General features: G+C 49.2%; 1 protein-coding gene across 1 annotated transcript in view; it reads right to left on the minus strand.

Moving 5' to 3' along the window:
• Positions 1-26,169, minus strand: part of FSTL1 (follistatin like 1) — a 40,214-nt gene that overhangs the window by 8,599 nt on the left and 5,446 nt on the right. Inside the window, exons 3-9 of the mRNA XM_077346301.1 lie at positions 8,906-9,010; positions 8,418-8,547; positions 7,447-7,479; positions 6,209-6,339; positions 4,312-4,430; positions 1,855-1,967; positions 988-1,098 (exon numbers count right to left, since the gene is read on the minus strand). Of these exons, the coding sequence (XP_077202416.1) occupies positions 988-1,098; positions 1,855-1,967; positions 4,312-4,430; positions 6,209-6,339; positions 7,447-7,479; positions 8,418-8,547; positions 8,906-9,010 (742 nt within the window). The remainder of the gene's footprint in view (positions 1-987; positions 1,099-1,854; positions 1,968-4,311; positions 4,431-6,208; positions 6,340-7,446; positions 7,480-8,417; positions 8,548-8,905; positions 9,011-26,169) is intronic.

Consider the following 26,169-nt stretch of genomic DNA (forward strand, 5'->3'; position numbering starts at 1 on the left):
CAGTCAGTTGTTGGACTGAACTCTGCCTGCCGCCTGCTTTTCCAAGGCGGAAATTCCAGCCTAGATTCCAGCTGACTCACCCCACCATTCTGGAACTGGATGGGCGCATTCTCAGATTTTCAGATCCCCGACCACAAGCAGTTCACATGGCCAAGCTGGTTTGACCTGCAAGTTGTGGCAACTGACCACGGGGGCTGCTGGCCAGTTGTCTCTTTCTGAATTTCTTACCTCACCCGGGACTCCTCCTCCCTGCCCTGACCAGACTCATCCCGCAGTGCCCAAGAAGCCAAACCTCACGTCATCCACAGATCCCGAGCGGCCGCAGCTGCACAATAAACTTCACTGGGGGGCTGGGAGTAAGCTGTTGTGGGCGTTTTGTGGCTGGCTCCGCCTCCTGTGGCACCCACTGTGGGGCAGCTATTTTGTGGCTGCATCTGCCACACTGTGTCAAAATTCCAAAATTGCCCATTGGTTCAAAAAGGTTCGGGGCCCCTGCTTTAACCAGCATCATACTCAGGGTGACCAAACCGTGGCTCTTTAGATGTCCATGGACTACAATTCCCATGAGCCCCTGCCAGCAGCTGCTGGCAGGGGCTCATGGGAATTGTAGTCCATGGACATCTAAAGAGCCGCAGTTTGGTCACCCTGCTATATGCAATGATAGAAAAGTTTCCTGTTCCAGGACTGGTTTCTTAGGTTTCTTATTTCCCTAAATGCTTTACTGAACGTCCAAAAAGACAACTGCATTAATCACGACCCCTCCAAAACCCAGTTTCCATCTTCAAGGAAAAACTGCATCGACTCAATCTGGCATGATCAACGTTTAGGGCAAGCGTGCACACAGATCTTCAATGTTCCCGATTATTTTCCCCGGCCAAGCGAAGTCAAGTGCTCGGAATAGGGGCAGGCCTTCTTGACGCCACAGTTCTTGCCCTCGCTAGGAAACCAGGGATAATAAGGAGATCTGTCTTTCTCAGCAGGACGTACCCTCGCAGGTCATAGCAGTGCACACCCACTTCCCGCAGGCACAGACGCAGCGGTTGCACTCCACCTGGGTCTCCGCCCCGTCCTCGTACGTCTCGTCTTCAAGGGCACACTCTGAAACGGCAGGGGAGAGGACGCGGCTGGACAGAGGCAGGCCTCGGAGTGTCGCTCCTAACCCAACCAGCAGCCCGCATCTTTGCTTGACCTGCTCCGTGGCTTTCTCTCTGAGAGGAAAAGCTTTCCACCACGCTGGCTAAGCACAAAAGCCCTAACTGAAAAACAGAGCTGCCTTCGCCTGTGCCCTGTCTTCATGGCCACTCGCTAGAATTTGCAAGCAGCTCGAGAGGAGGAGGCCATGAACGGAGAAATGGACATTGGCCGTCAGCTCCATCTCCATGGACTTTGTTATCCTGAAATAATAAGTTTTAAAATTGTGTGGGTTATAGACCTTCCAAGCCTTCTCCCCTTTGCGGTTCTCTGGCAGAGGGAAATGACCCGGTTTAGGTGTGGGCCCGGCGGCTGCATTGTTGGTTTGGGGGCAGAGCCCTGGAGTGAGACTTGCATGAATGGCCATTAAACTATGGGCAGGACTAAATCATGCTTTAGACTCCTCTGCCCTCGCTGGGGATGCCTGCTCTGGGTTGGGAAATACCTGGATATGCAGGGAAGGGGTGGAGCCTGAGGAGAGCGGGGCCAGGGGAGGGGAGGGGAGGGGCTTCAGTGCCTGAGAATCCACCTTCCAGCTCGACCATTTTCTCCAGGGGAACTGATCTCTGTTGCCTGCAGTGCAGTTGTAATCCCAGATGTCCAGACACCACCTGGAGCTTGGCAACCTGCGCCCCACCCCTCATGCAGGCCGGGAGCTCCTACTTTTCTCCGGCGGGTTGAAGGACGGATTGAGGCACTTGAGGAATTCGTTGAAGCTCAGCTTCCAGTCGGCATTTTCATCCGAAAGTTCGATGAGGGCGTCCACACAGAGGCCCCTGAAAGAAAGAAAGAAAGAAAGAAAGAAAGAAAGAAAGAAAGAAAGAAAGAAAGAAAGAAAGAAAGAAAGAGAGAGAGAGAGAGAGAGAGAGAGAGAGAGAAAGAAAGAGAGAGACAGAGAGACAGAGAGAGAGAGAAAGAGACAGAGAGAGAGAAAGAGACAGAGAGAGAGACAGACAGAAAGAGAAAGAGAAAGAGAGAGAAAGAAAGAAAAAAAGAAAGACACAGAGAGAGACAGAGAGAGAAAGAGAGAGAGAAAGAAAGAAAGAAAGAAAGAGAGAGAGAGAGAAAGAAAGAGACAGAGAGAGAGAGAAAGAGACAGAGAGAGAGAAAGAGAAAGAGACAGAGAGAGACAGAGACAGAAAGAGAAAGAGAGAAAGAGAGAAAGAAAGAAAAAAGAAAGACACAGAGAGAGACAGAGAGAGAAAGAGAGAGAGAGAGAGAGAGAGAAAGAAAGAAAGAAAGAAAGAAAGAAAGAAAGAAAGAGACAGAGACAGAAAGAGAGAGAGAAAGAGAGAAAGAGTCTCTTTGAGGGCTCAAAATTCTTCCATCCTGAGGCAAAGTCTGATAAAACAGAGCAGTTCACATATTTACAAACCAGCACAGTTAGGGTGGTGCAATTGGGTATCCAAAAAAATCACACTTATTTACCACACTGATATACTTTCACTGGAGGCTCGGGGCAGCTTACAAACAGATTAAAACGACACATAAATGTAGAAAAAAATAGTAAGTTTTGCAAGTTTTGTTAATTAATAAATATTAACTAGACGAGTTAATTCAGAGCCACCTCCTTCCCCAAGGGAGAAAAAGAGGGGGAGGAATCATGAAACATTCACTCCGGCGGACTTCAGCTGGGTGGGATGCAGCAACTAGAAAGCTGTTCCTAGGCCTCGACTGTAGGCCGGACAGAACAGCTCCTTCTGGCAGGCCCTGCGTAACTGTTTAAGGTCTCGCAAGGCCCTGCTCTCATTGGCAGAAGCCACCTGGGCTATTGGGCAACCTACCTGCCTCACCCTCTGTGACCTAAATTAATAGGCCCCTTCCCTTATCAGTTTCACAACATCGCGATTGCCACGTTTGTCGGGAGCCGCAGACTCGGGGAGAGGCAAGGCCAACGAGCGACCGCTTAACGGGCAGCTGGCCGTGAGGGCAAGCGCTCCTAGTATCTCTGCAGCGGCAGGCCGGAAGGAGCAAAGTCCTGGGTCACGGGGAGGGCAATTCTGGGAGGACCGCAGGAGAAACATTCCTGTTCTCGACAGGGGGAGAAATGTGAGCCGGGATGGCCTGTGCAATTCAACGCCGGTGCTATTTGAAAGGGCCTTTTCCACTGGACTGGCGTGGGCTGCCTCAAAGAAAACAACAGAAAGGGTGGCTACGCAGAGGAGTGTTGCCTCGCCTGTCGGTTTTTGCTTTTCTGACAACTAGAAGAGGCATCTCTTTCCTGCAGGCCACAGATGAGGCTCCCTGTGTCCCTTTTTAATGAAAGAGGCGGAAGCTTTGTTTCATCCTGTCCTTTTTCTTACTCAATTTTGAACCCTTCTCCAAGCGGCTTTTCTGCCTGCCGGCTTTCCTTCTCCCAAAGAAAACTGCTGGCATGGAGGGGGACAGGGGTTGCCGACCCAGGCTCCCTGGGGCTCCCTGTGATATTCCCGGCCTTTCCCCTACATCCCGCCTTAATGGATTCGGCCATAAGCTATTCCCAGCACTGCCGTGAAAGCAGAGAACCGGCCGATTCCGTTGACCGGGGGGGGGGGGCATTCTCAAGTTGCTACTGCACCTGGAAAAGGGGGTGGAGCCTGGACGCTTACTCCCGCCTCAAACCACCCCGGTCCCCCTCGGGCACGGCAGGAGGCGTGGCCAGGTGACATCACTTCCGGCCCAGTTCTGGGGATCCCTGATAAATTATTTCAGGGGCTTCTCCGTGGTCAAAAAGGTTGAAAAAGGCTGGAGCAGATGGACCACCAGCCAGAAAGGACAGGCCTGAGTAGCCCGCCCACCCACGCTCCCTCCTGCTCTCGAACGGAGGGGGGAAGTGCTGTCAAGCTGCAGTCGACTTAGGACGACCCAGTGGGGCTTTCAAGGCCATTCAAAGGCAGCTTGCCCTTGCCTGCCTCTGCATAGCAACGCAGGAGTCCCTTGGGGGTCACGCTTCTGGGGACTGATCAGCCATGGCCCTGCTTAGCTTCTGGGATTTGACGACATCAGGCTAGGCTGGGCCACCCGGGTCAGGGTGCTCTCCATGATGCCTCCTGGAGCGGTTTTCTTCCAAACACAAAAACAGCACCTCGCTCTCTGTGGCCCCAGGACTTTATTCTCCTCCCGCTTCCTGCCTCCACCCACCTGAGCAACCTGTTGGTCTCCTGGTCCACGTAGGCAGTGAGGTTGACCGCCGTCTCGTTTTGGTCCACAAACTTCAAGAACTCGCTGGAGTCTAAGCCAGAGTCCCCATCATCCACATTCTGGAAAGACGCAAAGAGGGATGCAAGAAGAGGGTCACTTCCTCTTCGGGAGCACACAACAAGCTGCTTCTCCTGAATCAGACTCATGGTCCACCGAGGTCCATACTGTCCACTTAGCAGGTCAGCTGCTCTCCAGGCTCTCAGGCCGAGGCCTTTCCAATCACCTTCGTGCTAGGGTTGCATGCTCCAGCCGCTTCAGCAGTCACCGAAGCCCGAGGTGGCCAATGGTGCGGAGAGGAGAGGTGGTGGCAGCGGCGGCATGCCAGCTGGCACCCACACGGAAGTACAGAGCTCCCTGCTTGCATGCGGGTGCAGGCTGGCGCATCACCACTGGTGCTGCCCCTCCTCTCCTCTCCACGCCACGGTACTGGCCACCTCGGGCTTTGGTAATCTCCAAAGCGGCCGAACAGCACCAGAGTAAGCAACCCGACTTGGTGGAGTGCAGGGGCGGCCAAATTGTGGCTCTCCCGATATCCATGGACTACAATCCCCATGAGCCCCTGCCCTCAGATATCTAATGTAAGCTTTTTAGCAATGTTAATGAATTTATGCATTTTTACTGCTTTTGTTTTATAATGTGGTACACCGCTCCAAGATGACGGGCTCAAGAGGGGCAGCCTAAACGTTTAAATAGTAAATATACATAAAATAAACACAATAATTAAATATTAATCTCCACTTTAAACTTATGAAATTCAATTTTAAACATATTTGAATAAATCTAATGGTACAGAAACCCACGGCTGCCTCTTCTTTGCACAAAATGTTGCAACGGTTACTGATCAGGAGAGGCCAAATTATGTTCTTAGGAGTTTTCTGCAGGTGGTCTTTTGAGCAGGGAGGCCAGCATCGTCTAGATCAGGGGTGGCCAGACTGTGGCTCTCCAGATGTCCATGGACTACAATTCCCACGATCGCATGCCAGTATGCTGGCAGGGGCTCATGGGAATTGTAGTCCATGGACATCTGGAGAGCCACAGTTTGACCACTCCAGGTCTAGATGTTCTTTTTAGGGCCTGAGCCTATGAAAACAATCCAATAGTCTTTTACCTCCTTAGCTAACCCTATTTCCCAACTCCTTACAGTTTCTCAGTTTCCCCCTCCTTTAAGCAGGCCCGTTTACCTGCATGGTCCTGTCTGTGAAGGATCAGCCAGAACTGGATTATAATTGTGAACCAGTGTAGTCAGGGAGGGTCCGGCAATTTCACAAAGCCTTCGTACCCCCTGAATCATCCAGGGTGGTCCCCTACTGATTTCTTAAGCCAACATGGCTGAAGCTTAGGGAAGAGGAGGGAAAGAGCTTGTTGCAACTGTTAAGCAAGTGAGTCAGTCTCACTACTAGAGTGGCCATCTCTGGATTGGGAAATTCCTGAAGACAAGGGGAGGTCCTGCTTTGGGAGGGAGGGGTTTGAAGAGTCCATCCTTCCAAGAAGCTGTTTTCTCCAGGGGAATTAGAGTTCTGGGAGATCTTCAGGCCCCACCTGGAGATGTGCAACCTCCTTTCTGTACATGTGGGGGAGCCAGGTTGTGGCTTGAAGGCAAGGTGGACAGAGATGGACAAACCAGAAGCTGGTTGTGAAGGTTCAGCAGACTGCTTTCAATAAGAAAACTCCATTTGCAAGGAAGTTTCTTTATTGCAAAGTACGACAAGGCTTACTTTCTAAAATCCTTGCTAAGACTGACGCCAGGTGACCCCTGCTCTGTTAACCCTATTGTCCTATCATCAGCACCCTAGTGCAATGCAAACATCTGGCTGCCCCATATATCCGTCATACCTACCTTGAAGTATTTGTCCAGGATCTCTGTGTAGTTGCTGCCTTTCGAGAACCAGCCGTCAGGAATGATCTCCGCCTCGAGCCACTGAATGAGGTGATGCCGGAGCTCATCCCGGTCAGCCTGGTAGCAGACAACTGTTGAGCGAGCACAGAAATGACAAAAGTCAGGCTGGGAGCAGTAGACATAAAAGCAGTCAAAAAAGTGCTTCTTCCCCTTCTCCTTGAGGGGAAATAAGCGCATGCACAAAGAGACATGCATGCCCTGCAGACTGAAGGACACCCTGTGGTTCGGTACAGTGTCACTTCCAAAGACAGAAGCATAGCAGAATAGGGACTATTCTGGCGCTCTTCCTGCTTTGCAAATCGAAGAGCTAGGTAAGTAACCCAGTGAAAAATGTAAGATTGTTGTATCCAGGAGGTGGACAGAGCATTATGCAACTAAAAGAAACGGTGCAAGATCAACAGATGTGAAGACAGGATCACCAAAAGTCAGACACAACTGAACGGCTAGCATCATCGCCATTTCTAAAACAGTACAAAAATAATGCAGAAAGGCAATCCAGGGGAAGCTGTTTGTCTGGTGCTGTATCTTTGCCGAGAGGAGGAGACAGATAGTTATCTGATGGCAATTTATTTGATTGGTAATATCTGTGACCTACAGAAGCTTGGAGAAATAAAGACGCCATTTCCACTGGGATTCTGGGAAGGGGATCAAGATGCCCAGCTTCTTCTGCCTCTTTGGTCGTTTGCCAAAAGAGAGAGCTGCACGTTTGGCTCTGCTGCACTCCAGCACCACCACTGCAGCGGTCAGCCCAGGAATAGGATGCGATCAAGGGTCAATGCAGACATGTATGTTTATTATATGCCGTAGTTTAAATGTTATAAAGCAGTGGTCCCCAACCTTTCTGAGGCTGGGGACCGGCAGGGCATTGGGCCGCGCCCGCGCGGACTGCGCCCGCTCATCGGGCCGCGCCCCCGCTGGCCACACCCATGCATCGGGCCGCACCCCGCTGGCCACGCCCGCACATTGGGCCGCGCCCGCACAGGCTGCGCCCGCGCATCAGGCCGCGGCCGCTCGGCCTGGCCCTGATTCCCTCTCTCCGCCCTCCCGCAGTAAGAAGCTTCCCGGGCCGCAAGCTTGCAGCCGCGGCCCGGCTCCATGGCCTTCGCGGCCCGGCAACGGGCCGCAGCCCGCAGGTTGGGGACCACTGTTATAAAGGACAAGAAGTGAAGTGTGCTTACCTGGGCTTGCGGCAGAGTTGTCCGCTTTCTTCTCTGTTAACAGAAAGAAATGAGAAAACCATAGCAAAAGGTCTTCCTTGTAAACATTTTGTGGGTTCGGTGAGGTTCATCCCCAATTACCTCTAGACCAACCATTCTCAACCTTTCTTTGGCCACCGTCCTTTCAGGAGCTCTTCTCAGGTTCCAGAGCCCCCTGGTGGTAGGCTGGCCACTTGCACAATGAGTGAGGCTAAAAAAGGCCTAAGCTAAGAATGAATTCTTACCTGCCTTAAAGACACCTGAGAGAGATTTGTAGGACATTCAGCCAAGAGAAGCACGCACATTCATATTTTTTTGAATGCATTAATTTGGACATCCACAAAGGAATGGATTACGTGATTTCCTTTTCTTTCCCTTGACAAAGTTTCTAGCACTTTCTAGCAATCAGTCATATGTGACAAAAAGGGCATTTCATTGGTTCAGTGACCAGGGTCCCTCATAAATCCTTTCGGCTCCCCCTTCTCACATTTTTCACTCTGGAGGGCCGCAGTTTGACTACCCCTGCTCTACTCAGTCTGGCAGCAGCTCTTCCAGGGTCTCGGGTCTTTCCTGCCACCTATGACCTGGTCCTTTCCACTGGAGATGTCAGGGACTGAACCTGGGACCTTCTGCATGCCAAGCAGAGGCCTTGCCCTTGAACCACCTCCCCTAGTAACGCAGTTCCTGGTACCATCTCCTATAACAGGCGGGGCTCTGCCTGTGTTGCCCTGGCAAGAGAATGCTTGACCTCCTGCCCCATTGCCTCTCCTGAATCCATCTGTCTCTAGGCTTGTCCGAGGAGCTGCGCCGTTTCATAGCAATATTTTGGCCCAAATAAGCACTAGGTTACCTCACATGCGCTTATGAAGCCAAACTGGCTGAGCATAAGCTAGGCTTTCCTCAGTGCCCCCAAGGCGTTCTTCCGAGACGGCCCCACCTGAAACCCGGCTCACCTTTGCAGTGGCCGTCGTAGTCCACCTGGATCTTGGAGCCAGTGAGGCAGGCATCCCGATGCAGCTCACAGTGGTTCAGGTATGTCTTACTGTTGCTGCCGCACACAGGCCTTTTGTGGGGTTTGCATTTCTTAAAAAGAAAAGAAATAGGTTGGGGGGGCTGCATAGAGGGAGGGAGGCAGGCAGGACAAACCGGCATGAGTTTTTTGAGACCTCTCTCTCTCTTGACCCTCCCCTCGAGAAAGAAACCTTAAATCCATTAAATATACAAGAGGATAGTAGTGAGGTCAAAAAAGAGTTTCCAGTCAGCGGCTGTGATAGCAGCAAACAAGCAATGTTGAGCAAAGCCAAGACGACGGTGCAGAAAAGGCTGCTGAGGGACCCTCCCTGTTGGCCCAGCGGGGGCCCCAGAGTCTAGGCGGGCCCTGCTTCCTCCCGTTAGGCCTTGACTCTGCAGCCCCAGCAACCCAGGCAGCTCCAAGCCTTACCTCAATGCACAAGCAAGTGGGCTCGCCTTTCTCTGTCACTGCACACTCCCGGCCAGCTCCGCAGAAAACATTGGCACAGATTTTGGACTTGCTCTTCAGCTCCTCCTGCACGGCACAAAGAGGACACGGAGTCGACACGGCGGACTTCTTCGTCAGGAAAAACCACGTAGGGTTTCCTGGCAACCATCGGAGAAGGGAGGTACTTGCTGAGAATGGCAGAGAGGCCCATGTGGCGTGCAACGACATCTCCACATCACTGCCCATGGCACCCGGAAGTGACATCATCAGCCTGGGACGTTGGGGGACGTTGGGGCTCTGGTATTTGGGTAAAAACTCTATGGTGAATTTGGCTTCTACCAGGGTATTTGCCCAAATACCAGAGTGTCACCCCAATGTCCTCAATGAGATGATGTCACTTCCAGGTCGTGTGGGCAATGGCGCAGACATGCCACTGTGCATTGGATGGATTTCCGTCTTTTGAGGCGCAAGTCCCCCCTGTCAGCCAGCTGATTGTCTTGGGTTTCATGGTAAAAATATGGAGGGTAATACTGGGATTTTGATTTCTATCAATATCTTAACTGGGGCGGGGGGGGGGGGGGATATGACGAAATTTTCCGTGGAAACTGGCCAATTTACACTAATCTCCCAGTCAGAGTTTGTTCAGCGGAGTGAGAAAAACTGTATATTAAAGCTACCAGGTGACAACTGCAATTCCTTAGTTGTTTTCTTCTTATCTTCTTAATTTAAATAATAATAAGCTATATAGTAATACTGTAGTATTCTGTAGCAATACTGAATATGTTTACTGACATACTCGAGAACAGTCAAACACAATCTTTAACAGTAACTTTTTCTCTGAGCAAAAATCTGGTCTTCAGAGATACACTTTCTTCTTCTTTGGTTTACATAAAATTAACAATCTGGTTGTTACATTGTTTCATTTGATAGTCACAATACAGAAGTCCTGACTTCTTTACATTTTCTGGCAGATAAGCCTGAACATAAACAGAGGGAGTCTCAATCTAATCTCTCACTCTCACACACACACACACAACCAACAACTATCGAAAGGAACACTCCAGCCTCAGAGAGTGCAGGCAAGGATACAACACAACAATCCCAACAGATTGGGGGCAGGGAGATGGGGCCTGCCAGCAGGGGACCCCCACCGCAACCAAGGGGGAGAGGTCTCGCAGGACGGCAAGCGCAGTATAAATGCTTGGACACACTAAATTTGACACCCAGTTATCAGAGCACCCTCAACATTGCAAAAATGTTATCCGAAATATGTTTATGAGGGCTTTTTCAGGCAAAAAAAAATTGCTTCCTGGGCAATTTATTATAAACATTATTCAGTCAATGGTTAAAAACAACCACTATATTTATTTTTATTATTTCTATTAATAGGACCATCTCTCTTGGCACAGCCATCTCAGTGTGGTGTGCAACAACTGAAAGCCAATAATTCAATACAAACAATAAATATGTTGCTTAAAATTAAACAAGAGTGGCAGTTGACATCCTTTTACTCCTAAGCCCAATCAGACATCCACCTCTCCTCTAGAGTATTATGGGGGCGGGGGCTTCATAGAATCATAGAACCATAGCGTTGGAAGGGGCCATACAGGCCATCTAGTCCAACCCCCTGCTCAACGCAGGATTAGCCCTAAGCATCCTAAAGAAATAGATGTTCCTTCTAGATGTTCCTTGTGGTCCAGCCTCAACCAAACGCCTGGCAGAAGAGCTCCGTCTTGCAGACCCTGCGGAACCCAGTGAGCTTCTAAAGGCCCCCCCTCACTCCTGGGAGCTTGTTCCACCAGCATTCTCTTTGTGAGACAACATCTGATGAAAGGAGCTTTAACTTTTGAAAAATTATATCCCCAAAATTTTGTGGGTCCCTAAGGTGCTACTTGACTCAAATCTAACTGCTCTCCTGTGGATCAACACAACTATCCTCAAGCTTTTTACAGCTTGTTTCTTCACTCCAGTCCAGGAGTAGTCAAAGTGCGGCCCTCCAGATGTCCATGGACTACAATTCCCATGAGCCCCTGCCAGCTAACGCTGGCAGGGGCTCATGGGAATTGTAGTCCATGGACATCTGGAGGGCCGCACTTTGACTACCCCTGCTCCAGTCTTCTGTTGGTTTAAAGGTAATGTGGCATTGATCCCCCCTCTTTGTTACTAAGTTCAGATATTGTAAAGAGAGGTTTTGCAACGGTTTACAAGAGATTGAATCCGTCGAATGTATATTTTTCAACTGCCCGTTTTACAGGAAAATACACAAGATAATATTAGTCCTTTGTTAGGTGCAGTGGTCCCCAACCTTTTTATCACCAGGGACCGGTCAACACTTGACAATTTTACTGAGGCCGGGGGGGGGGGGGAGTAGTCTTTTGCCAAGGGACATCACCACCGCCGCCTGAACCCCTGCTCCACTTGCTTTCCTGACAGCGCTCCTGACTTCCTGCAGCCCGCTGGGGGGCGCTGCCAGTGCTATGCCGAGGGGGAGCCCCAGCCATGGCGGCCGCTGGAGAGCACCAAAGGTGAGCCAGCAGCAGAGTGTCAGGGCAGCCCCCAAGGAAGCAGCCGGGGAGGAGGATGAGGAGGAGCCGCAGCCCGGTACCGACTGATCCACGGGGACCACTGGTTAGGTGGGTTTCCTGGGCAGTCAAACACAATTAAGCTATCTCCTCTCTGAGAGGAACCATCAGATGACATGCCGGATAGCTAGATTCTATGCCCAGGTTTCTAAAATCAGAAACTATATACCAGGCAACCGAGATTAGGGAGATCTGACACCCCCCTGGCACAAGAGAAGATCTAGAATTGGAAGAGAAGATCTAGAATTGGAGAGTCCCCACCACCAACTGACCATCGCTGTGAGTGAGGTCAGCACTCAGGGTTCCTCTGAGACCGGATGATAGCTAGAGCTATGGGATTTGGCCTTTTAATGGGATAATATCGAATGTTTTATTGGGGCTTTTATTGTGACCCACCATGAGCCAGCTTGCTGGGAGCGGTGGGATATAAACCGAAACATTCATACATAATCTGGATTCTTAATTCTAATACTTCAATTAATCCTAAAATAGTTTATGGGCACACATTTTAATATATTTTATATTTATACGATTGTTATTGTATGAACAGCAGCAAACAGTTTATTTCCAAAGGAGTGTGGCAATCTCAGCAGTCAGTCAGTCATAACAAAACCCTAGGTGGATATCTTGTTTTTGAAGAACTTCTTCAGTGACTTTTAAGAATAATTTCTCTTTCTCCATAAATGTTAAAGATTTCTTCACATTCACTTCATGTCCTACTACATTTTTCTCCAGGGGAGCTGATCTCTGCAGCCTGGACATCGCCTGCCATTCCATGAGATCATTCCCTCCCACCCACCCCCGGCCCCAGGTCGCTAACTCTATGAAAAAGTGACCCACCCCTCGTCTTGTTTTTGTTTTGTTTTTTAAACAACATGCAACAAGATGAACACTCCCTGATAACTTTAAAACCTTGCACATTCTTGTTATTTTGGTTAGTCTGAAGAAAGGGCATGACACGAGTTTTGTTTTTGGATTTTGCTACAGATCAGCAGGGCTCTTGTACCTCCTTTGTTTAAGGTTCCTGAAATGAAAATCAACGTGGTCTGCAGTTCAAATATTCAACTGCAGATGGTGGTATTGCCCATCTTCCTATCTGCCAGCACAGCTGGCTAAGAGACCATTTTTCCTCTGGCTGGAAAACCAAGAGTGAGACTTTTCCACGGCCCCTGTTCTTTGCCCTCCTCATAGCCTTCTCTTTTTGCCTTCATCAATGCCAAAAATACCCCACAAAAAATGGACAAGATACTTTTAACAACAAATACCTGCCTCAACAGGAGCTAACATGACCCAACCGTACCTCCAAATTCTCTCATATTCTGCCAGGTGTTACCGCATATGATGTAAAAATGTCAGCATTTGCTACCTGCGTCAACTGTCTCTTGTTCTGTTCACCATCATCTCACACCTTGTCAAAAGGCTCTCAATTTTTTTGGAGCATGCGGACATCTTTGGAATTCTGGCACAGGGCTGTGGGTGTGACTACAAAATGGTTGCTGTGGGAGGTGGAGCCAGCCACAAAATGGCTGCTGCAGGAGGCAGAGCCACACAGTCACAGAGGAAGCAGAGTGAAAGGGAGATGAGGGGTAATTTAAAAGATACTCTCGGAAAGAAGAGCTAAAGAGAACGAAAACAGTAGTAGTGACAGTGGCTGTGAAAACATTTCAGTGGCCAATCAGAAACCCTACAGGGCAAGAACTCCTCTTGGCCCCACTCATTTCCTAAAGACATGACGTGGGCCCCTAGAATGATGTCCATGGGTGCCACATCGAGGACCCCAGCCTCAGCCACCTGATCACAGCACCCAGGCAATGAGAGAAAGTGAATAAGCTATACAACTTGGTGACATCAGCACCAAGCAATGAGGGGTGGAGTTATATGTTTTTTATCACCATCTTTTGTTCGTTTTTTTGGTTTTGTTTAGTTGTTATGTTATTGAGGGAGTACTATTGTAATGGATAAAATTTTAACGGGATTTTATTGTTATTGTGGGTATATTATATACTGTAAGTTTTTAATAGAGCCTCTTGTGGCGCAGAGTGGTAAGGCAGCCATCTGAAAGCTTTGCCCATAAGGCTGGGAGTTCAATCCCAGCAGCCGGCTCAAGGTCAACTCAGCCTTCCATCCTTCTGAGGTCGGTAAAATGAGTACCCAGCTTGCTGGGGGGTAAACGGTAATGACTGGGGAAGGCACTGGCAAACCACCCCGTATTGAGTCTGCCATGAATACGCTAGAGGGCGTCACCCCAAGGGTCAGACATGACTCGGTGCTTGCACAGGGGATACCTTTACCTTTACCTTTAAGTTTTTAATGAGTGTTATATATATGATGTTTTATGTGAACCGTCATGAGACAGTTCTTGGGAGCGGCGATATACAAGCATCTGTAACCGCTCCTCTGGAGCGGTATTAATAAAAGGGTAAAGGCAATGTGGGAGGAGAAAGGGCAGGCTCTGCCCGGGATAAAAACTCGAAGGGCCCAATCAGAAGCCGCGAAGCCCTCTGAGTGTCAATCCAGGGCCAAGTGACCATTGGCTGGTTGGCCCAGCCCCGCCTGGCCCGGCCGGGGAGTCGCCGCTCCGAGGAAGAGGCCTTCCCCAAAGGTAAGTCACTTGGCCAGATACCCCTCCCCCTCGGGAAAGGAGCAGGGACACCGTGTTGAAGACACGGCGTCCCTGCTTCTTTCCCGGCCCAGGTCCCTTAACCTTGGGGAAAGGAGCGAGGACGGGCCTGCTCCTTTCCCCATGACGGCTGCAGCCACCGCTAAAAAAGGCTTCGTTCTGGGGAAAGGAGGCCTTTCCATGGAACGAAGCCAAAACAGAGTGACAGGCTGTAACAAAGGCTGCTGTTGGATCCAAGCAGTACCAAAGTGGCCGTGATCTGGGTTTTACGTGGCCATTTGAGCAACAAATGTCACCTCTCTCCCAAACATTTCAATACAGATTGATCCTAAAACCACCACGGCGTTGCTCTCTGTGGCCCGAAGGGGAGACAAAGGCACACCTCTCGGTCTGCAGCTTCCCCCGAAAAGAAAGTCTTCTACTCTGAGGAAACACTTTGACAGCTAGGCCAACTGTGCACTGCATAGGAGGCCTTCTTAATTCAAGGGATGCTTCTAGGGACTTTGGGAAGGTGTTTTAGACGCTCCCCCATCCGCAGTGTTGTTTGGGAGGCGTTATCATCAGCTCTACATCTGAGATACTGCTTCTGTGCAGGATGTAGTGGAGATAACCTACCACATTTCGTTTCATGGTACACTATACGAAGCAGAAAGAAACCAACCGATAATGCCTGCCCTTTCTCGCTTTAAGCCCTTGGGTAATTACCAGAAATATGCAGTGGGGCGCCTGCTAAAATTCCTTCTGAGTAACAGGCAGTTCAAACGTAGTTGCAAAAATTTGCTTCTCAGCATGTGAAAAAATATTTATACATCCCGAGGCCTTTTCCAACCACATCACTGCATCTTTCCCAGCCCTAATGTTTCCACTAGACTGAAAAACTCCCCACTCTGAACCATACAGAAGGTAACCCTAACCCTAAATTCAGAACTGGACCAGATGAAAATCCCTCATTATTTACATAATTTTTACATGTAAAATAATTTGAAAAATATTTTTACATCCCATCCCATCAACAAAATGGCTAATTTCACCATTGCCGTATTTTCATATTCTAACATCGATGTTTCCATTTTTATCTGATGTATGTGAATAATCAAATGTACTGAATTCTGAGTCTCATTTTTTTAAATGACATTCAAATGAAGGCCAGTAGATTCAGAAGAAAGGGAGTCCTTCTTGACATGGTGCCTAATTGAGTTATAGAATTAATTTTCACAGGATGTGGAAAGGCGGCAGGATTTAAAAAGGAACTGGAGATGTTAGTCTTGGGAACGGATGGAAACTTCACATTCAGAGACGTGGTTTGCACAGACCAGTGGCTTTCTGGGAAGAACAGAAAACCATGACCCAAAAAGTGTTTTCTAATTCTAGGTTCCCAACAAATTTTGTATGTGACACTCGGTGTTGGAGGCGAATTATGAAAGGCAGGCAAGTTAGGCAGGCAATCTGAAGCCACAGTGGAGGATGGAAAGCATGTCGGATTGGCCTTTGGGTACAAATGGGGTAACCATTTCTGTAGTTGGGCACTACATGTGAATGGAAGAAAGTCCCCTCACTGATATCCTACTCTGGATGTGAAGGGAATGTTTTCGTGTGGAGGAAAACTCAGGCCCACAAATACTCATCTGAGATCTGAAGTGCTAGGGCCAGATGCAAGTTTGCCACCTCAGTGAAAACGAAACAAAGCCGAAAGTGTTCGAGCCTGGCTTATGCTCAGCCACGCTATTTTTGCTCTGGAAGTCATTCTTTTTCTGCTCTGTGGTGGATCATTCGATCATGCGAATCCCCCCACACACGGCGAAGTGGCACAAGAAGGAAGACAGACAGAGAAACAGGGATATCTGCTCTCCGAGCCATGTTTCCATGCGGCATTACCCCGGTGGCGGAAAATGGAAGGCAGCTAACATGGAGTTTCAAGATCGATTCAAGTGGGCGGCCGTGTTGGTCTGAAGGAGCACAACAAAACAAAGTCAGAGTCCAGGGGCATCTTTAAGACCAACAAAGATTTATTCAAGGCATGAATACGCCTTGAATAAATCTTTGTTGGTCTTAAAGATGCCCCTGGACTCCGATTTTGTTTTGTTATGGAGTTTTAAGATTGAGTGAGTGGAGTTCATTCCCCTCCCCTCCCCTCCAAATACCAGCAGATGCTGTTTGGAGGGGGAAACTGAGGTGGCGGCTGTCTTCCGAGGCAGGAAGGCCAAGTCTGGGAATGACGTCTGCATACGTTAATGCAAACATTTGAGAGAGCCGCAGGCCTGCCCTTCTTCTCTGGCCCACGCTGGGCCCGGACTAGAGACAGGGTGGCAGGAACGCGGACCCACGTCCACCAGGGCCGGAGCGACAGCAAAGGAGGACTGAGGGGAGGGGGGGAACTCTGGAGAGTCCAACTTGCACAAAGTTTTCCTTGCCTGACACCGTCTCTTTCCCACCCTTTTCCCTCCGCTGAAACCCAGCCAAACGCTCCACCCGCCTTCCATATTCTTGGCTCGCCCGCAGACTTAACAAACAGCTGCAAAAGGCCCAGCGGGGGCTGGTGGGGAGGGGGGGAATGAGCAGGCCCATCCAATTGAATCTCGTGTCTCCAGGAGGCCGGCCAGTCAGCGCATACCAGAGCGCATTACAATGAGGCTGCGGTGGGCGAAGCCGTCATCTGAATCCCGGCAGAAGGCCTCCCTCAGGACTTGTCTGGGGAGCCGCCGGAGCAGAAAACATTGTTCCTCGTTTTTGTCAGTGGACTGGAATGCCCGGAGAGAGGGAAGGGCGCAAACATGGCGCATGAGGTGAACAAGAGCGCCTTTCTTCCTTACCCCGGTTGCTTTGGAAACTTTTTTTCGGTCCGTCATTAAAGTGTTTCACAACGACAAAGGCAGGGCTGAGAACCCCTGACGGCATGGCTGCCTTTGCTTTCCCCTCAGTGCTTCTACGTGAGGGGTTTGAAGGGGAGGGGACGACGGGCTCACGGAGGAAAGGTCCTTCCACAGGTACTGGACCTGGGAAACAAAAGAAGCCTCCACATCCGGAGGCAGTGAACTTATGAATCCCAGAGCCAGGAGGCGACATCAGAGAAAGGCCTCTGCACCATTTTTATGGCCCTCCTGGGCAGCTGGCTGGCCCCTGGTTGAGACAGGAGGCTGGACTAGGTGGACCACCCGTCTGACCCAGCAGGGCTCTCCTGACGTTCTAGCATACTAAAGAAATCTTTAAAGAAACCTAAAATCCTTCTCAATAAAATCCTTTATGTGTCTGCTGTTCCTTCTGACATTCGCACAAAGCTGAAACAAGCTCAGCCTAACCCAGGATCTACCTTTCAGTGTCTGGACCACATAATAACCTATTTTCCAGCATTTTGTAGATTGGCCAATTATTTGTATGATGATGAAGGCCCACATAAATGCTTTGAATCAGCATAGCCTTTGAAATTCTCAGCTGCACCAGAGCCAAAGAAAGCTGATGGGGAAAATCAGGCCTGTGTCAGGAACTGTCTTAGATCATTTGGGAGAAATGTGTCTCCTCCTTCACTCCCTCTCGGTTCTAAATTCCAGTTTGTTTCTCAAGAAACTGTCTCAGAGCCATCCCAAGGCTTCATGTCAACCGGCTGCACTGCAGAGACCCTAAGTGCTGTGCTATTAATTTTATTTTATACACAGTTTCTTGTCTGCTTTTCAGGACGAGGCTCAGGAAGACTTAAGCAATATAAAAACAGTTTGATCTGCAGAAGACATCCAGTATCCAGCGCTTCAGGCCTAAGACTCCAGAATCAAAAGAAAAATACAGTCAAATCCCGAACCATCGTAACCGAGGAATTGTCCAAGGCTTTCACAGCCAGAGTCAACTGGCTGTTATGGTTTTCTGGGCTTTGTGGCCAAGGTGGTCTGGTAGTCTGAGTCCCTGACCTTTCGCCAGTAACTGTGGTGGGCATCTTCATTAGTAGATATGAGTCTTTCCGTGCCAAAGTGTGAAACAATTGAACAGTTGCTGGGTATTTTATTTATTTATTGGGGGGTGAGTAGGTTTATGAATCCTATTCCTGCCTCATCTTGGAGTCTTCCAGATGTGACCGACTTTGCTTATGAGAACTGCTTGCTCTCCAACTACTGGTCTAACTTACCCAATTTGGCTTCTACTGACACTCTGACCTAGAATATAACCTAAAATTAATTTCCAGCTATGTTCACATAAAGCTGTCTTTCTTGATTTTTTCACCATTGAGGAACCCCTGAAACATTCTTCGGGCTTTGAGAAACCCCAGAAGTGGTGCAATTGGACAGAAAATGGTGGGGAAGCAGCGCTGTGGACACGCCCACCTGGGGCGACCCCTCACTGATCATGGGAGGGCAGATCAACATGACTATATAGGGTCATATCATCCAATAATTGTTTAACAAATTTTAAAAATATATCGAAAATTAATTAACTCCCACCCTTCTAGGGCCATCAAGAAACCCCAGGGTTTCACAAAGTCATGGTTGAAGAAGAATAGTTGGTTCTTATATGCCGCTTTTCTCTACTTGAAGGAGCCTCAAAGTGGCTTACATTCGCCTTCCCTTTCCTCTCCCCACAACAGACACCCTGTGAGGTGGGTGAGGCTGAGAGAGCCCGGAGATTACTGAAGAAGAAAATAGTTGATTCTTATATGCCACTTTTCTCTACCCAAAGGAGGCTCAAAGCGGCTTCCAATCGCCTTCCCTTTCCTCTCCCCACAACAGACACCCTGTGGGGTGAGTGAGGCTGAGAGATCGCTGGTATCACTGCCCGGTCAGAACAGTTTTATCAGTGTCGTGGAGAGCCCAAGGTCACCCAGCTGGCTGCATGTGGGCGAGCGGGGAATCAAACCCGGCATGCCAGATTAGAAGTCCGCACTCCTAACCACTACACCAGACTGGCTCTCTTGAGAAAGCCTGACATAAAGACTACCAGATTAGATTCTACATGGCAAATGATTCTCTGGTCTCCAATCTGCCCTCGGGAGGGGGCCTTGAGAGACCGACAGCAGAGCCAGAACTCCCATGTTTTTCCAGATGACCCCACCTGCAGTGGCACCCTTCCATCTGGGTTTTGGGCCAAGCTCTGAGGCAGGGATGGCTCTGGGAGCCTTAGTAGTTGGTCTCCATTTGAATGTGGACAAGGGCTGGAGACTTTTCAGTAGCCTTTCATTTGGTGGACCACACCATTCTGTTGAGATATTTGGAGACTGAAGTCAGTATCAAGAGATTTGATTATGAATGGTTTAAGTCATTCCTTATGGATCATACTGAGGGATGTGGAATGATACAATGCAGCTTGATCTAATTAGAACTCGAAAGCCAAGCAGGGTTGTTACTTGGAAGCCCCAGGAAGATTCTGCAGAAGGCCATGACTAATCCCCTCTGCTTCTCAGTTGATTTGAAAGACCCTTGCTGGGGGTCATAATTAAGTCAGTTGTGGCTTGACACCACACGCATATGGCTCAGATTCAGAGTGCTGGTGTCAGAAACCACCTCTCAGCTTTGTGGGGCTTGCTCTGCGGGGCCCCACAAGCTCATGCTTATTCCCTCATGCTGCTCCATCACTCTTCCTCTGAGGGCCGTCTGAGAGCCAGTTTGGTGTCGTGGTTAGGAGTGCGGACTTCTAATCTGGTGAGCTGGATTTGATTCCATGCTCCCCCACATGCAACCAGCTGGGTGACCCTGGGCTTGCCATGGCGCTAATAAAACTGTTCTGACCGAGCAGGAATATCAGGGCTCTCTCAGCCTCACCCACCTCACAGGGTGTCTTTTGTGGGGAGAGGAAGGGGAAGGCGACTGTAAGCCGCTTTGAGACTCCTTCGGGTAGAGAAAAGCGGCATATAAGAACCAACTCTTCTTCTTCTTCTTCAGAATCTCAGGGCTCTCTCAGCCTCACCCACCTCTCAGGGTGTTGTGGGGAGAGGAAAGGGAAGGTGACTGGAAGCCACTTTGAGCCTCCTTCAAGTAGAGAAAAGCAGCATATAAGTACCAAGTCTTCTTCAGTAATATCAGGGCTCTCTCAGCCTCCCCTCCCACACAGGGTGTCTGTTGTGGGAAGTGGAAAGGGAAGGGGATTGGAAGCTGCTTTGAGCCTCCTTCGGTTAGAGAAAAAGCGGCATCTAAGAACCAACTCTTCTTCTTCTTCAGTAATCTCAGGGCTCTCTCAGCCTCCCCTACCTCACAGGGTGTCTGTTATGGGGAGAGGAAGGGAAGGTGACTATAAGCCACTTTGAGCCTCCTTCGGCTAGAGAAAAGTGTCATATAAGAACCAACTCTTCTTCTTCTTTCTTCTTGGGAGTGATCATTCTTAGTTTTGGAGCTGGGATCATCCACATGCAGATAACACCCAGCTCCTTATTTCTTTGTCCAGAAAAGCTAGGGGCCATGGAGCTGCTGGCAAACAAATTCAAATTTAAATCCTGACAAAACATAAGCGATGCTGTTTGGGAAGGCTGCACTCTTGGAGAAATTCCCACATTTAACCAGTTTCAACTCATGGTCACTATCATGCTTAAGAATCTAGGGATTACACCTGAAACAGCATCTACTACTGAAGAAAGAAGTTGTTGCACCTTCAAAATGTGGTTTCCTGCACTGAGCAGGGGGTTGGACTAGAAGACTGTGGGGGTCCCTTCCAACTGTATTATTCTATGAGTCCATGGCTGCTTCTTCCTTTACATCCTGCAGGATCACTCTCTCTTTGATGTGATTGACCTGGCTACATGAATCTATGCCATGTTAACCTCATGACAACAATGCCCGCTACATGGGCCTACCCATGAAGACTATTTGGAAACTCCCACTAGTATAGAACACTGCTGCTTGACTACTATTGAGAGCTAGGTGGATCATACACATCAATATTCTAAGCATCAACATGGCCCAGTAAGGGGATGCTTATACCCACAGGCTGAGGCTACGTCAAGAAAAGGAAAATCTTTTTACAAGCCTGTATTGGTACATCCAAATTTGCAGGAAAATCCCATAGCTAGAAAAAAAAAATGGAGAGGAGTTGAATCTCCTACAAAACAGAATTCTGCAGAAGGTATAGAAGAGAACCGTTCAGGGGGGAGTCTGGAAGGTTCCCGACCAAACCCTCAGCCACCCCACAGGTTCAGAAGGACTGGTTCAGAAGGACTCAGAAGTTGAGCTGTACAATAAAGCTTTTTCTGACACACATGAGAATACACTCTCAGCACAGAATTATATAATAGCAAAGAGTGGTGAGCCTAGGCATATGCCATAGGAGGTGGTGTCCAAAAAGTCTAAAATTTACATATATTGGTGGAGCCATAATTTACAGATCCCATTCAACCACTCAGCTACACTTTATAATGAGTTTAGACATTTTATATAGAGTGTATTGTCATAGTTCTGACCACCGAGGAAGACCCAGTAGGGTCATAATGTGTTCGGTCTTATGTGCTGTTAGTTCTGTATAGTTTTTATGTAGTTTTTATTCTGTTTTTAATTGTGCACTATAATAATTAACATTTTTATATTATTTTATTGTAAAGCTCAACTTCTGAGTTCCTACCTGTAAAGGTTGTGTTGTGTTTCTTGTTTGGTTTTGGTTTTGCATCAGAAGGACATCATACCACATGAGAAGTGTCAGATCCATCCGATGACATACGCCTCTGATTGGCCCTCATTGGGGAAGCATTCCCCCAATAGGATGGAAGCTCTCCCCCACTGAGGGCCAATCAGAGGCTCTTCCTGCCCTCCTCCTCCTGGCCCATAAGGACAAAGAGCTGGCAGGAGGTAAGCCAATCCCCGACCTCCCAACACACACTCCTTTCATCATTTATAGTAAACGTTAGTCTCCCATCCAAGTACCAATCAGGGAAAATGCTGCTTAGCTTGGCAAAAAGGTCAGGGAACTCAAAAGCTTGCCAGCCATCTTTGTGGACTTTTACTTGATCCTAACAACAACAAAAAGGGGTTACTGTACAACTGTTGTTTTTTGGGCAGATTAAACAGCACAGTATGCTTTCAGAACACGAAACAGGAATCAGTAAGAATGCAGAAGTGATGGGTTTTAAAATAATGAAGGTTAGTGAACAGGAGTCCTGCAACTTTGACAGAGGAAATTCCTCGATGTCTGACTACAGAGCCCATCCTTACGGACATTCTTAGTTGAGTGCTATAGTGCTAAACCAATACAGCACTGAAGTGCTATAGCATTTAAAAAAACTCTGTGGATAATGTGGCAAAACAGGGTAAGGGGGGACAGCCCCACAATTTGAACTGACCATGGCATTTCAGAGATGGTATGAAACCCCTGTCCATACATGGCTGTTCTCAAAATCAGGCCAGCAACAAATGACATCTGGTTTAGAAGAAGATTTGGTTCTTATATGCTGCTTTTCTCTACCTGGAGGAGGTTTTTATACCCCACATTTCACTGCCTGGAGGAGTCTCAAAGCAGTTTACAATCGCTTTCCCTTCCTCTCCCCACAACACCTGTGAGGGAGGTGGGGCTGAGCTCTGAGAGGACTGTGACTGGCCCAAGGTCACCCAGCTGGCTGCATGTGGAGGAGGAGTGGGGAATCAAACCCTGTTCTCTAGATTAGAGGCCACCACTCTTAACTACTACACCAAGCTGTTATTCAAACTTCTTAAACAAATTATTTTTATTTATTTTTATTTTTTATTTATTCATATTTTTATACCGCCCTCCCCGAAGGCTCACAGGGGTTTTCTGCTAATGGCCACTATTTTTATTTTGTACGGCTCTTGGGAATTTCCTCATTACAGGGACTGCATTCTATTACCTGGGCTAGTTTAAGGATGATTCTGCGGCAAAATTGCCATGAGAACAAAGATAAAAAATAGTCAATCTGTCACAATCAAATCTTGGTTCAAAAAGGATTGGGTTTTGCTATTAAAATAGTCAGAACTTGCTCGACAAAGAAATGTTCATATTTTTTTTAAAGCATTTTTTTTCCTGATAGTTGGAAATCTATTTTTTCATTTTTGGAAGGGAGGAATTTAAAACGCTGATCTATAAAAATATCAGCCTTCAGGTAGGACCTTATTTCCAGACTACAGAGATCTGTTTTCATGGCAAAAACAGATGTTTTGGGGCAGTGGTCCCCAACCTGCGGGCCGCGGCCCGGCGCCGGGCCGCAAAGGCCATGGCACCGGCCCGCGGCTCCCTCTCCCCGCCCCCCCCCCCGCAGTAGAAAACTTCCCAGGCCGCAAGCTTGCGGCCCGGGAAGCTACTTACTGCGGGAGGGCGGGGAGAGGGAATCAGGCCCGATCCGCGGGCGTGGCCCGAGGGGTGCGGCCCGATCCGCGGGCGTGGCTCGCGGGCGCGGGCCGACCCACGGGCGTGGCTCGCGGGCGCGGCCCGATGCGTGGACGTGGCCCGCGCGGGCGCGGTCCCCGCAGGCGCGGCCCGATGCCATGCCGGTCCCCAGCCTAATAAAGGTTGGGGACCACTGCTTTGGGGGATGGGCTATACAGCATTAAAAGGTAAAGCTAAAGGTCTCCCCTGTGCAAGCACCGAGTCATGTCTGACCCTTGGGGTGACGCCCTCTAGCGTTTTCATGGCAGACTCAATACGGGGTGGTTTGCCAGTGCCTTCCCCAGTCATTACCGTTTACCCCCCAGCAGCAAGCTGGGTACTCATTTTACCGACCTCGGAAGGATGGAAGGCTGAGTCAACCTGGAGTCGGCTGCTGGGATTGAACTCCCAGCCTCATGGGCATAGCTTTCAGACGGCTGCCTTACCACTCTGCGCCACAAGAGGCTCTTTATACAGCATTACACCCCCCTGAAGTCTCTGTTTCCCCCAGGCTTCATCCCCAAATAGGGATGCCAGCCACCAGGTGGGACCTGGGGATCCCCCAGATTTACAGCTCATCTCCAGAATAGAGATCAGGTCCCTTGGAGAAAGTAGATATTGTGGAGGGGGGAACTATGGGATTGTGCCCCACTGAGGTCCTGTCTTCCCCAGGCTCCACCCCCAAATTCCCAACAGTTTCCCCATCTGGCAACCTGACCCCCCCCTCCATTTCCAACTGGTGGCTGGGGAGACCTATTCATCAGCATTGTGCGTTATTGCAATTTTGTTCTTCTTGAAATGAAATTCTCCTTTTAAAATTTTAAAGCTACTTGACTGCAGAGAGAGAGAGAGAGAGAGAGAGAGAGAGAGAGAGAGAGAGAGGGGGGGGGGGGCATTTCTCATTTAGTAGTCTGCAGAGAATGTATGAGCACACCAGATCGTTGTATTAACCCAGGGGTAGTCAAACTGCAGCCCTCCAGATGTCCATGGACTACAATTCCCACGAGCCTCTGCCAGCGAACTCTGGCAGGGGCTCATGGGAATTGTAGCCCATGGACATCTGGAGGGCCGCAGTTTGACTACCCCTGTATTAACCTAGAACAAGAGAACTGTCAGAGTGCCATAAAGACTACTTTGTTGTGGGAAACATTTATCTGGGCTACACCCACACTGCAAATGCAGGAAGATCTAACAGCACTCTGTATACCAGCCTTCCTCAGCTCTTTTACCATGGAGAAACCCCTGAGGTATGTTTCCGGCTTCCAGAAACCCCAGAAGTGGCACAAGCTTCCAGAATGTGGTTGGGAAGCAGAGCTGTGGACACGCCCACCCGGGGCTCCTCCCCTTCCCACCCCCTCCAGGCCCTGGGGGGGGCAGTTTGGCATGACCATATATGGTCCTATCACCCAATAAATGTTCAACAAATTAAAAGATACATATTAAAAATTAATTAACTCCCACTCATTCAGGAAACCCTTCCAGGGCCATCAAGAAACCCCAGAGTTTCATGAAATCCTGGTTGAGAAAATCTACTATATACCTTGGATGAAGTGAGCACCAGTCCGCAGAAGCTGATGTCACAATAAATCTGTTTGGGTGCCCAAGGTTCTTTCCCCCCCCCCATTCCTACAACACAAGGCTAGCATCAGAGCTCTGCCTACGAAATCTGTATGGGACTGTATGGTGTGACGCTGAGCAATTCTGAAGCAGGGCACTTTAAAGAACAAAGGCATGCCAGGGGCATTCAGTAACAGAGCAATCCCAGCTCCCAGGTACACCTCCTGGTTGGGAGGGGAGAAGATCTTTCCTTAGTCTTGTTGTGTAGCTCTGTCCTAGTGAAAAGATTTGCATGAGTCTAGCAACAGCTTTGCAGTGACCACTGGCACAACCACACTTCTCCTTGCGTCCTGTAAGGGAAGAAGTGGGCAGACCCGGAGGCTGCATGGAAAACGAGAAGCAGAGCTGGAGAGGAACGTTAGGCTTGCTTCCTGCTGCCCCGTTCAATCTACATGGATGCCAGCTACTGCTATGCAATGCAGTAAGAACATACGAAGAGCCCTGCTGGATCAGACCACGGGTCCCTCTAGTCCAGCCTCCTGACTCTCACAGTGGCCAGCCAGCTCCTCTGGGTTCCACCAACAGGGCAGAGAGGCCAAGGCCTTCCTAAGAACATCAGAAGAACCCTCTCAACCACAACACTAAATGCACATGTGCTCCCAGCATGCATCAGTGGGTGCAGTGGAGAAGTTCAGCCCCCTTTGCTAGCAGGCTCTCTCTTCCGCCACGGCCACTGCTGGATAATCATGGCCCAGGTTCAGATTGATGGATCAGGATCAGGAAGCTCGGCAGGAGAACTTCTGCTTTGGCTACAGACAATCCCCAACATCTCCCGGTACGAGTAACGGGGAACAGGTAATTCGAAAGACCTCAGAGGCTGAGACTCTGGAGAGCCCCTGCCCGTTTGACCTGGATTGATTAACTACAAAGCAGCTTCATGTCTCATACCGAGACCAGGTTTCTACTGCACTTCTCCCACGGTCAGCCTTAGAGCTGTAAAAAGTTCAGAAAATGGGAGAAATGTAGCCAAAAATAAATTAAATATCTGTGCTACTTATTTTTTTATCGACCTTATTTGCCGGGAAGCTGCTACCAGCTAACTAACTAGCCTAGGGTGGACTCATCCTGGCCCTATAGGCCAGAAGCACTGACTTTCTGATGCCTGTTACTGGCTGTATTCAATGTCCAGGTCCTCCCCTTCCTTTGGAAAG

The sequence above is a fragment of the Paroedura picta genome, chromosome 7 (assembly GCF_049243985.1).
Source record: "Paroedura picta isolate Pp20150507F chromosome 7, Ppicta_v3.0, whole genome shotgun sequence".
NCBI classification, from domain to species: Eukaryota; Metazoa; Chordata; class Lepidosauria; order Squamata; family Gekkonidae; genus Paroedura; species Paroedura picta.